The sequence below is a fragment of the Plutella xylostella genome, chromosome 16 (assembly GCF_932276165.1).
Source record: "Plutella xylostella chromosome 16, ilPluXylo3.1, whole genome shotgun sequence".
In the NCBI taxonomy this organism is placed as follows: Eukaryota; Metazoa; Arthropoda; class Insecta; order Lepidoptera; family Plutellidae; genus Plutella; species Plutella xylostella.
The window spans coordinates 3,205,875-3,219,119 of NC_063996.1; the positions used below are offsets into that span (position 1 = coordinate 3,205,875).

The 13,245-nt window shown below is 38.7% G+C and overlaps 1 protein-coding gene across 1 annotated transcript; it reads left to right on the plus strand.

Annotated features, from left to right (window-relative positions):
* The first annotated feature begins 3,173 nt into the window (after positions 1–3,173).
* Positions 3,174–13,031, plus strand: LOC105394206. Its single transcript, XM_048626405.1, has 10 exons — positions 3,174–3,746; positions 4,130–4,328; positions 4,625–4,821; positions 5,168–5,306; positions 5,668–5,795; positions 6,237–6,486; positions 7,486–7,883; positions 8,036–8,183; positions 8,787–8,920; positions 12,787–13,031. Exons 1-10 carry the CDS (start codon positions 3,393–3,395, stop codon positions 12,928–12,930), a joined length of 2,091 nt encoding a protein of 696 aa, XP_048482362.1. The 5' UTR covers positions 3,174–3,392; the 3' UTR covers positions 12,931–13,031.
* Positions 13,032–13,245: the final 214 nt, after the last annotated feature.

Genomic DNA, 13,245 nt, shown 5'->3' on the forward strand with positions numbered 1-13,245 from the left:
TACTCCTTTTTACCCGACTGCCGAAGGAGGAGGGTAATGTTTTTTGATTGTATGTATGTATGTTCGTTTGTTCCCTCCTGTAGCCTAAACGGCTTGATATATTTTGATGTATGAGGTATTGTTAGAAGCGTATTGATGGCGCGATGGTTATAGGCTATGTGACGTTCCATTAAAATGTACATAGCGCCCTCTAGAGGACATAACGTGATGATCGAAAAAATAATAATTCAACTTTGCCGCGTAAGGTATCAAATGAAAGGGCTTGATTTTCACATTACAAAAATATGCATATTGAAGGTATTTAAATAACAACACCAAAATTATTGAAATAAAAAATGATCATGAACTACTGACGTAAAATTTCATAAAATAAAAACAACTAGGTAAAAAGTTACAAATAAAAAAATACAATTATAAACAAACGAAAAACCCGACTGTACGCTAAAAACATGAAAACAAGTCCCAATGTTAATGGAAAGTATCGCAGGCGGGGACCAACTTGACCGCCACTCAAGGCCGTTTTCTAAGTAACATTCAGCTAAATGGTGAACCCTCTGCTGGTCCCCGCCTACGATACTTTCCATTAACATTGGGACTTGTTTTCATCTTTTTAGCGTGCAGTCGGGTTTTTTGTTTGTTTATAATTTGTTTAGTACTATATACCGCTTTTTCAATACCTGTAAGTACATTTTTTGGTAGCTGCATAATATTTTTACTTAATTTTAGGGTTTCGAACGTCAAAAGAAAAAAAGCAACCGTTATAGGATCTCTTTGTTGTCCGTCTGTCTGACTGACTGTCTGTCACCGCCCTTTTTCTCAGAAACGGGTAAAGATATCAAGCTGATATTTCGCATAGATGGGGAGTACCCTAAAAAAAATATTATGGTACTCCCTGTCCCACACAAGTAAATTGGGGCTTATATTTTTTCCAGTTATTTTGATGTGTATCCTTTTTTAGGGTTCCGTAGCCAAAATGGCAAAAACGGAACCCTTATAGTTTCGTCATGTCCGTCTGTCCGTCTGTCCGTCTGTCCGTCTGTCACAGCCGATTTACTCGGAAACTATAAGTACTACAGTGATGAAATTTGATGGGAATATGTGTTGTATGAACCGCTACAAAAATATGACACTAAATAGTAAAAAAAAGAATTGGGGGTGGGGCCCCCCATACATGTAACTGAGGGATGAAATTTTTTTTTTCGATGTACATAGTACATACCCGTGTGGGGTATCAATGGAAAGGTCTTTTAAAATGATATAAAGTTTTCTAAAAAACATTTTTCTTAAAGTGAACGGTTTTTGAGATATCAGCTCTCAAAGTCGTAAAAAGTATGTCCCCCCCCCCCCTCTATTTTTATAACTACGGGGTATAAAATTCTAAAAAAAATAGAGGTGATGCATGCTAATTAACTCTTTCAACGATTTTTGGTTTGATCAAAGTATCTCTTATAGTTTTTGAGATAGGTTGATTTAACTGTAATGTTTATTATATTTGCTGCTACGGAACCCTTTGTGCGCGAGCCCGACTCGCACTTGGCCGGTTTTTTTCTTTGTTGTTTTGTATAAGTATGTGTTTCTTTTCTTTAAATCTGTATTTTTTTTGTTGTTGCTGTCTATGTGTCGAATAAATGTATCTTTATCTTCAAATCACGCCATCTATCGTTTGTTTTTTTTGGCTACTGTCTATAGAAGAAATTCCGTCATTGACAATTTTACGTTACGAATTTATTTTTATTTATTTTATTTTTATTTTTACATTTTCGCGGAGAACCAACAGCATTTTGTTAATAAATAATTATTACTAATGAACACATAACAACTTGATGCCATTAACAGAATGAACTTAGTAAACCCAGTAAACCTAACACATCCAGAGGAAAAATAAAATCTCTTTCTCTCTCTCTGAAAAACATACTTAATAGCCTCGATGCTTTTAGCTATTAACATCTTTGAAATAAAATTGAGCCACCACCGTGTTATGCCCTCATCAGATCCTCACGAGACCATACCTCAACCAGCACCAAGAGACTGTATTTTTGATCCCTAACCTAATGTTCGTGCGTATTGTCATCACTTAGATCCATTCGCTATATTCCTGCTCCTCATCAGACCTTTACGAGACTGTAATGTCACGAGAATATTGCACACTATCTAATTTAATTTAATGTATTGAATATACTGGAAGAATTATGCTTCCTCAATTTCAAATCAAATTATGTTGGTGTCATAAAAGTTGAAAAAGTGCAATGACAACCAATGTGCAGTGATTTTGTATCTGTACACGATAAGATCGCGAGCTGTCAGTGCTGCCTAAACCGACGTGACCCTTCTTTGGAGGCCAGCGGCCAACTGAGTCAAACGTCACTTGTGTTTATGATTTTATAACACAGAAAGCCGCCATAGATATTTGTATGAAGATTTGAGGGAAAAAAATTGCTCAAGTTTGGGATTAATTTACACAAAATAAGTGTGTGTTTATTAATAAACAAGGTATTTAGCGCCTAGTCCAAGCCTTTGACTTTATAATATGATAAAAATCATATGAAATTTCTTAATAATTACGACACAGTTGTTACAATACGGGAGTGTGATTTTCTGGTTATTCGTCATATTCTGAATTTTTTTTTAAGTTATCCATAATCATTTACTTGAATTCGAATCATTCAGCACCTAGCTAGACTCTTCGGCTACCTGTGTGATTTTTTTCAAGGTTGTAGAGCATCGTTTACTACATAATTCTATGACAATGCCAACCCTCGATTCCCCCCTGCAGACCCTTAATAATAATTATTATAATAATATGAGCAGAGCTAACTAGTTATTACACATTGTTAGTCTTCCCCCGGTGACTGTCTTACCCCACCTTACTATGCTTACTTATTTATTTTTGTGATAATAGGTGATCGATCATAATATTATGTGCATTGTTTCTGAATAAAATAAAAACGCTGAACATAAACTGATATATACTATGCCTTTCAATAAACTGTTTATACCTAATAAAGTTACAATTTTTTTACAAATGTAATAAAACTACGAAGTAGGTAGTTAAGTACTTAATATTTTACACAACTCCATTTTACTTGCTCTACATTTCAATAGTTACGAATGTGAACAAAGATTTGAAAATGTTATCAATGTCGAAAACAATATTTTTTGCGATTTTTCAATTTTCTACTTTACAATTTACAAGGAGCGCGCTGACAGTACAGTACAGTAAGTTATTGTTATACATTATGATCACACATACTTAAATGACGAGATTCAAGGCGCCCCAGCAAGCCCATTTTCGCCACCAGGAGTTAAAAATAACCAGACGATGCCTCCTCAAATTACGTATCAACATGGCGTATACATACATATAATATACATTAGTCTATTCTTTCAACACGATGACAAATCCTAATCCAGCTCTACATTTGTCGCCAACAATGACTAACAGACGAAGTTTTACAGCCGACCCGCACACAGTCCAGAAAGAAAGACTGGACAACATAGAGATGTGTAAACTATTCAATGCCGAAAACTCGCGCAAGTCCTCTACTTCCAAGCCAATGCTCCACGAGAAAATACCCTTTAACCCAAGGCCAAAAAGGGCTATACTTCCACTAAACGATCTAGCTGTCTATGGTCTGAATATAGATGAAGCGAGAAGAGTGGAGAGTATCGTTGAGAACCTGTATGATGAGGAGCCAGAACCTCTCGAATATAGGAAGTTGAATCTAGAAACAGTTTCCAAGGTTGAGGTAAGGCTTTGTTTCATGCCGAACGGTAATATTCACTGAGGTTTAGTGTTGGCGTGGCGACACAAACTTTGACCAATAAATTTAATGTAATTAATGATGGAGGAACGCACTAGAGTAGATACTTGTACTTACCCCACACGACCAAGAAGTCGTAGATGAAAATAAAATAAATTTTGGTAATTTACCAAGTAATTTTCGCGTTGATTTGCATAAAGACTGTGAACGTTACTTACTGTAGCTTTCAGAATCCAGATTCAAACGTTAAATTATCTGTAAAATCCAACTTTATGATTGGCTACTGAACTAATCTAATATTCATATTGAAATCAAACTTCTGACATTGCTAAAACATAAAAGTGGCTTTAAAAATGTCATCCTTCCAGCCGCCCGGTGCTGCCTCCAACTCGACGGGTCGTCGGTTCGACTTCGCCCCGGCCTCCATTGCAGGGCCCGATAAACCACCAGTATCTGAACCTGGACAGCCTAGCAGACCTGGTAGCCCAGCGGTCTACTCGTACCAGCCCTGGCCCAAGAAGTGGAAGCATGGGATCCTACCGTACTTTATAGAGCCGAAGACTTATGGTGATTATTGCTCGTAAAAATACCACAAAGGGGTAAAGAATTATTCTTTCTGCTTTCTAAGAACATTTCCTGTCGGTGCTACATCTGTATCTCAACATTTAACCATCGTCATCTTCAGAGTGTTATCGTCCACTACTGGACATTATGCCTCTCCCAAGTAGAGTCACAGCAGTCTAACCTCGGCCTTCTTCATCCAACCAAACCAAATGGCATGAGTACAAATAGCAACAAATAGCAACTATTTCTCTGCACTCATTCCCACATCGGCATCGTATCACCACCATTCCAATCCACAGATGCAACACTGGTGGAGAGGATAACAACAGCTTTCGACAAGTTTGAGAAGAGTACGTGCATCCGTCTGCAGCGGCTGCGGAAGCGGCCCACGGACCCCCGCTCCATGCTGGGAGTCGAGTGGCTCTACATCCACAACCCCTTCGGCCTGCGCCAGTGCGTCCACAGCAATGAGGTCTTGAAGAACAAGGGCTTACAGGTTCGTATATGGAGACCTTTGATGACGAGAATATGAGATTTGTCATGATTTTTATTGCAATAGTAGCAGCCGTGAGTTGGCTAATGACGTTTTCTGTGTATGGTCAAGATGGTTCAGACGTGATTCTAATTGTTGTAGTTTTTATTAGGTGTACCCTACGTTATGTTTATGACTATTTTTTTTCATATTAAGTTTTGCTGAGGGGGCTGTTCATTGTGATAACGCTACAGTATACTTATAAGGTATAAAAGACGCAGCAAGAATTGGCACTGTCAATAAATATGGGTCTACCAGCAGCCACACCGCCCTTTATAGGAAGCTAATAGCACCCTTCTCTTCCCATCAGGTGGTGGTGTTCGGCTACGACTGCATGAGTGACGGCGACATCGCGCACGAGCTGATGCACGTGCTGGGCTTCTCCCACGAGCACACGCGGCCAGACCGCGGCCAGCACATCTCTGTGCTGTGGGACAATATCAAACCTGGTTATCATCTTTCCTTCTTGTTTTGACCGCACTTGGTCAGCTATACCTGTGGTGCCTGTTCAGATTGTGGCCCTTTCGAGATTATCTCTGTCTCTATTGAACGCCTGACGCAGGCCTATGAAGCAAATCTCCCTTGAGGGTATTTTCAAGGTCTTTCCCACGAATTCATAGAGCTTTTTGATACTTTGAAATAGGTTTTAAATTGACTATGTGATATATGAATTTCAACTTTTTGAGTGACGGAAAGAGTCGAAATTTGTGTGTTTCAAAGTAAATTTTAACCTTGTTGTGAATTTACAATAAGTACGATCCATGAATGTAAGGGCTCGCATTCATATTTGTCTTTCTGGTACTGCAACAGGTTACAAGAAATACTTCGAGTCGCGAGCCGAGGATCCGCTGATGAACCTGCCGTACGACTTCTCCAGCGTCATGCATTACCCGCCGCGGGCGTTCTCGAGGAACGGACAGAGGACCATCAACACCAAGGTAACCCGCCCCGTCATCAACGTCTTTTTAACCGACTTCGAAAAAACAAGGAGGAGTTTGTCAATTCGCCTGCATGTTTTTATTTTATTTTATTTCTAGCTGTTCCCGCGAGCTTCGCTTCGCCTTAAAAAGTTTTCCCGTAGGAATTCCGGGATAAAAAGTAGCCTATGTTCTTTCTCAGGGTCTAGACCATATGTATACAAAATTTCATTCAAATCCTTTCAGTTGTTTTGGCGTGAAAGAGTAACAGACAGACACTTTTATTTTTTCGCATTTATAATATTAATATATAGTTAGGATGTGTGTTCACCGATTATTTGTCAATGTAGGTACTGAATCCCCCTACTGTTTTCTACTTTGAAAATCAGCAATTTACTCATAAAGCTTGGGTTTGTTTAATCGTAACGAAACAAATCCTGAAACTGCTTATAATTCCAACAGCCAGGAGTAATGATCGGGCAACGGGACGGGCTAAGTGAGACAGATATAGCCAAAGTGAGCATGGTGTTTGGCTCTGAATGTGCTGAGAGGAACCGGGTGTATCTGATCAGCACGTGCCCCAGTGTGGTGCGCAGTGCGGTCGCGCCGCCGCCGGCGGTCCCTTCCGAATGCGACATTAAAGGCTATTTCAAAGACAGACTGTGGCCCTTTGGGACTATCACTTACAAGTTCCAGTCGCATGATGATTTTAGTGAGTTTCTTTTCTTGTCTTTACCGTTAGCCCATTATGGTTCATTGCTAAATATATAGTGCCACAAACTTATCTGTTCCGGTGAGAGCGAACTAAATTGGTCCATATAATCTATGTCATGTCAATATGAAATTCATTAGTAAGTAATGAGGTATGGACCAATTTAGTTCGCTCTCACCGGAACAGATAAGTTTGTGGCACTATATATGCCGGTCAAAAGGAGCGCCTCAACACTCTGACCTGGGCCTTCCTTATCTAACCAGAACCCGCTAAAGGCATATGTCCAACGGGCTGGAGGGCATCACACGCTACGTTTGCCCCTTCGTGGTCTCCATTTTAGTACTCGTATAGGCCAAAGATTTCTTCTGATAATTTATTAAAAATGGTTTCAATAGATGAACTACTTGGTACAGAGCCGTGATGCTGATGGTGTAACGGATACGATCTCGACTTTTAAATGACAAATTATTACATGGTGCAGTATAATGATGCATACCGCACGCTCATGCGGCTGCCACGCTTCTGTAGCGCGTCGAGCATGTTCGCGGAGGCGGGGGTGCCCGACTTTTTCGCCGTCCTCAGGTCACGTATCGCTTCTTTCTGGTCGGGGCTGAGCAGCTCCGGAAATGCTATCTTGAATGCTGTATCGCAAGATACCTATCACCAATTCTTTTTACAAGCATTGGATATCTGTTCATCAGGACGCGAATCGCAAATGACTGTCTTTTGCAAATAACTAGTGTAACCCTATACATTATACTAGTTATTATTGTAAGACCTAAGACTGTAGATGTAGATTTTAAATTTTAATTTTAATTATTTTTAAGACAATATGGGTACCTATGCATTACCTGAAATAAATGACTATTTATTTATTTATTTATTTTATTACTTAAATATGTACAGTGAAAAGTGCTCTCTGACTACCCTTTCGGTTATGACAGCCGTGAGCATATTTTATACACTTATGTATGTACTACATTTATGCTTAATTTCTAGCTCATGATGAACTAGACAACATCCGATCCGTAATGAGGCACATTAATCAAGAGACATGCGTGCAATTCATCGAAATGGGACCTGAAGGAATACCCATGTCAACAGCTAAACTTAATGGGACAATGGACAAGAATTCCGAAACAGTTGGAGCTGAACCACTAGATAAAGATAAATTGGAGCATAGCAAACCGCTGTACATGGTGGATGATAATGAAATAGACGGTGTTGATGCAAATGACACTCGTCGACGAGTGCGAAGGAAGGCTGACGGAGAATGTAAACATGAGGCTCGTAGCGGTATCTCTGGGCGGCGCCATAGTTCAGGGTATCTGACTTTTAAAAAAACACAAAATCGAGCATGCAAATGTCCGAGTTCTAAGTGGCCTTCTGGAGAAAAAGTAAGTAATGTAAACTTACTTCTAAATAAATACTTTTACAACAGTGCTTTTAAACAATCTCAACTCTATCATTTACCATAGTATTTTAAAGCGCAAAATAAGAAGAAACAAAAAAGTACTTAATTACATATAAAGTGTTGATTCGTTTCCAGATAATCGAGATCGACGTAGACTGCTTCAGCTCGGCGAGCGACCTCCTGCACCTGTTCGGACACATCCTGGGGCTGGACCATCAGCACTTGCAACACGACAGAGACTCGTTCATACACATCGACTGGGCCCAACTATCAACTAGATCAGGTACGAGCTTAATGGGGAAGGAAACCAAGTGAAACTTCGACAGAAAGTGTGCCTTTTCAGACACAGCCGCTTAAGGCGCCTTCTGTAATTAGCTTTTAGTTTTTCTTCCCATTAGTGCACGTATTGTTGGCCAGTGATTTCTATCCAAGACAAAGGTACTGCAAGGTCAGCTGTTGGCTGGCTGAAACAAGATTATAGCTTATAGGTAGCTCAGCCTCAGTCGTACACTTTTATTATAGCATTTGTCTTCAAATATGGAGGTGGGGTCATAGTCATGGCTTGGTCCAACAGTGAAGTGCTGGTACGGGACTGCGGTAGGTGACAAGACGTATCAGCTGTAACTTTATGATATGTAGGTGTAGGCAATCAGCGTCTGCGATGCTAACCTGACTGCCAATCTCTTCACTGGTCCTAAACTGATGATATGAAGATTAAAATTGATTGTCTTTACCAATCCGCTTTTGAATCACAGCAACCAATCCTTAAACAGCTTCGCTCACCAGTCAAACATCTGTAAGATCCATACAAGTTACGTCAGATTTGTCAAGCGAGCGATGCTTCCGGATCGTTAATTGCTAATAGGCGGTGGTGGTAACCCCACAGGTCTCTACAAAGAGCTGAAGCAAGTGCTGCCCCCGGAGGCATCGGCGGGGTTCCCCTACGACTATGACAGCGTCATGCACTACCCCTGGCTGCAGATACTGGACGGCACCACCAACATCATGTACCCGGTTTGGGTAAGTTCATACCAACAACATGAACCCTGTTTGGGTAAGTTCATACAAACATCATGTACCCGGTTTGGGTAAGTTCATACCACATCATGTACTTACTTACCCGGTTTGGGTGAGATAATTTATTAAGAGCCGGTTCAAATTGGGATGCCTACGTGACAGTTAAAACGTGACAAATGATCTGCGTCGCGTTCGCTATCGAGGCCGCGCAATGTGATTAAGCGCGATGCAAAACTTTTGTCAAATCTTGATGTGAGCGTCTTGCGCCCTGTGCTAGCCCTTCTGGTTTACAATGCCTTGAGTGAAACGTGAAAAAGATTAATTTTAGATACTGATTTGATATGTATTTACTTATATTAGAATGGTTTTGGTATGATTGTGAAACGCATCGGTAATTAAGTTATCCGAGCGGCAGACTTTGTGAAACAGGCGATAACAGAACCTAGTTTATATTTTTTTACTATGAAAATACCTTGGTGAATAAAACTTGTTACATTGGCGAAGCGGTTTTCTACTGATACACAGTCTACGATATTTATTACCTTTATTATATACTAGCTGTTAAAAAGTCGCCTTAAAAAGTTTTCCCGTGAGAATTCCGGGATAAAAAGTAGCCTATGTTCTTTCCAAACTCAAACTCAATTTTTTTTATTCATCGTACAAATATAAAATTTTCTGATGAACGTCAATTTTTACAAATTACTCTCCGTTCGGATAAGGGGGGGCTCTTTCTGTCTAAGGAGAAGAACGGAGGCAAGAAACTCCTGAGCCATCTTTTCAAAAAAAGACTTAAAACTAGTTGGTATACAATACATATAAGCTTAATAATTATTATTATAATAATATGAGCAGAGCTAACTACTTATCACAGCCATGCATTAACGTCCTCTAAGTAATCATCAATTTTATAATAAGCTTTTTTACTGAGTTTCTCTTTAATGTAACACTTAAACTTATTCTCTGGCATTTGAGCAACTTCTGCTGGAAGCTTATTATAAAATCTAATACAGTACCCTAAAAACGATTTATTAACTTTCGCCAGACGCATCGCTGGAAAAGCCAGCTTATGCTTGTTCCTAGTATTAATGTCATGATTACTGCCAATTGTATCAAAAGTTGAAATATTCTTTCGTACATACATTAAATTGGAAAAAATGAACTGACATGGAACTGTAAGGATGTTAATTTCTTTAAATAGTTCTCTCAATGAATCCCTGGAACCAAGTTTGTATATAGAGCGGATGGCTCTTTTCTGTAATACAAATATAGTTTCAATATCAGCTGCTCTACCCCAAAGCAAAATGCCATACGATAATAAGCTGTGGAAATAACTAAAGTAAACTAATCTGGCGGTTTCAACGTCGGTCAGCTGTCTAATTTTCCGTACAGCAAAAGCTGCGGAGCTCAACCTTCCAGACAATTTTTCAATGTGAGGTCCCCACTGTAACTTTGAATCTATAGTCATCCCAAGAAAGACAGTATCATTAACTAGGTCCAATTTATTCCCATCTAGAATAATGTTAGTATCGCATTGTCTAACATTCGGCAGTGTAAATTTAATACATTTCGTTTTCTTAGAATTCAATAGAAGATTATTAACGGTAAACCAATCGTGTATGTCAGATAGAATTGAATTAATTTCATTAAAATTATTTTCTCTTCTTTTAACTTTAAAAAGCAAAGAAGTATCGTCAGCAAATAAAACTATATTAGTCAATTTTTCAACCATAAAAGGCAAGTCATTAATATAAATGAGGAATAAAAATGGTCCTAGAATAGATCCTTGAGGGACGCCTATTTTTACATGAGCCCCCTGTGATTTAGTATTGTTAATATCGACCCTTTGTTGTCTCTTGTCTAAATATGAAGATATCAAATCTAAAGCCTTTCCTCCTATTCCATAGTATCTAAGTTTCGAAATTAAAGTCTGATGGTCTACACAATCAAACGCCTTCGACAGATCACAGAAGACTCCAATAGCATCGTGATGGTCTTCCCAGGCGTCAAATATGTGCTTAATCAAGGCAGTACCGGCATCGGCTGTTGATTTGCCTTTTGTAAAACCATACTGCTGGCTATGAAACAATCGAGCATCATTGAAATGCAAAAGCATCTGACTGAGTATGACCCTCTCAAATATTTTACTCAAAACTGGAAGAACCGAGACAGGCCTGAAATTTGCAGGGTCCTCCATATCCCCACTTTTGAACAGAGGTATAATTTTACTAAATTTCATAAGATCTGGGAACACACCTTCAGCGATACATTTATTAAAGATGTTAGCCAAAATTGGGGCGATTTTATTAATAATAGAAAGAACAAATTTAACTGACATTCCCCACAAGTCTTCAGTTTTCTTCATATTTAATGACTTAAATGTTTTTATAATAGTTAATGTATTAATATATCTGAATTTAAATTCCTTATCGGTTGAAGGTGCGTTCTCCTTCGTCAGGGTTTCAGCTGCTGCAGCCGAAGAATCTAGGTTACACGTAGTCTCTAAAGGAATGTTCGTAAAAAACTCTTCAAAGACCCTCGCCACCGCATCATTCGATGTTATAATGTCATTGCCTACCTTCAAAGATAAATTTGTCTCGCGTGTTCGATTCTTCCCCGTTTCGTTATTAATAATAGTCCAAACGGCCTTAGATTTGTTAGCAGAGTCTTTAATCTTGTTATTAATAAAAATTGTCTTCGCACAGTGACAGACACATTTATACATCTTGCTGTATTTCTTCACATAAGATTGAAAGTCAGGTCGGAGTATGAATGTTTTCATCTCATACAGATCATATAATGTCGCCCTGCTTTTGCGAATACCCTCTGTAGCCCAGTCACAAAATTTAATTTTATTGTCAATCAAAACTTCCTTCGTTTCAAAATTACTCTCAAACTCATCAGCTATTATCTTAAACAAGTTACTATACATCTCATTAGAATTGCAATCTAATTTAACATTCGGAAGTTTTTCGTCTAGTTTCTTCAAGTAATTGTCAATTTTCTTTGTAGTAATCGGTCTGCATCTCACCTTAGTTTTATTTGTCTTGTCAGTGTTTACTAAGGTAATGGTCTGCCCACTGTGGTCTGACCTCAGGCAATTAATCACACTACTGTCTTTAAACTCACAGTTACAGAATATGTTATCTAGACAAGTGGCTGACGTGGGTGTAATTCTAGTTGGTTCCAGAAAAACATTAAAAAGATTAAATGATTTAAAAAGTAACAACAATTTCGACCTATTAGGAGAGTCACCTAATAGGTCAACATTAAAGTCACCACACACTATTACTTCCTTTTTACTATTGGAAGCTAACCTTAGAACATCCTCCATGACAGTCTCAAAGGTAATAAAATCACCAGTAGGTGGCCTGTAGGTACATACTATTATATACTTATTAAGCTCTGCACATGAAATTTCTATATGGTGTTTAACAGAAAGAGCAACTATATCCTTTCGTTCTTTACATTTACAATTTTCTTTAAGAAATATAAGTGACCCACCATGCTCGTTGATATTTCTGTTAAAACAGCTTATAAGTTTGTAATTTTTTAATTGGAACATCATTTTATTCTCGTCTAACCAATGTTCTGTGATACATAAACAATCAATGTTAAATTTTTCCGAAAATAGTTCTATTTCTAACAATTTAGAAGAAATACTCTGAATATTCTGATGTACCAATTTAAATTCATTCTTAAATGTCTTGTCCTTCGATAGTTTTGAGCCGAGAGAGCAGTGAACTGATTTCCCAGAGTCTAGACCGTAGGTATACCATATTTCATTCAAATCCGTTCAGTAGTTTTGGCGTGAAAGAGTAACAGACAGACACAGTTACTTTCGCATTTATAACAAACCCATATATTTCCAGAACGACGGCTGGTCCATGGGCAATGCGCAGGGCCTCAGCTCCACCGATGTGGACAAGATCAACAAGATCTACCAAGGACAGTGTGCCGACAGGGAGGCAGCAACACGACCTGACACAAGCAAAGAAAGCGACGAAGCAGAATAGTCCAGCACTGCTAGGGCATATTGGAGAGATTTTATAAATAAAGTAGGTAGCTTAGTTATGTAGGCACTGTATGTGAGGTTTTTACGTGTATACAATGTACATGGGTACCTTCAATAAATATTTACAGTTAAAAAGTGTTTTTTAAAACTTATATAGTTATGAAAATTTCATTCTAATACTTTATACCTGATGATGTCCTCTTCGTCGTATCCGACAACAGCGACTCTTGCTACACTCTGTTATGTGCTCTTATGTGGCTGGCAAGTCCGAACTTCGTCTTGAACACCCTGTCACACTGAGCACAGTAGAGCTGCA

What these genes read in the sequence shown, in the direction of transcription:
- LOC105394206 (XM_048626405.1), top strand. Translation starts at nt 3,393, where the DNA reads ATGACAAATCCTAATCCAGCTCTACATTTGTCGCCAACAATGACTAAC. An exon ending in AAACAGTTTCCAAGGTTGAG is followed by an intron (nt 3,747 to 4,129) that starts GTAAGGCTTTGT and finishes TCATCCTTCCAG; the next exon opens with CCGCCCGGTGCTGCCTCCAA. An exon ending in CCAGTCGCATGATGATTTTA is followed by an intron (nt 6,487 to 7,485) that starts GTGAGTTTCTTT and finishes CTTAATTTCTAG; the next exon opens with CTCATGATGAACTAGACAAC.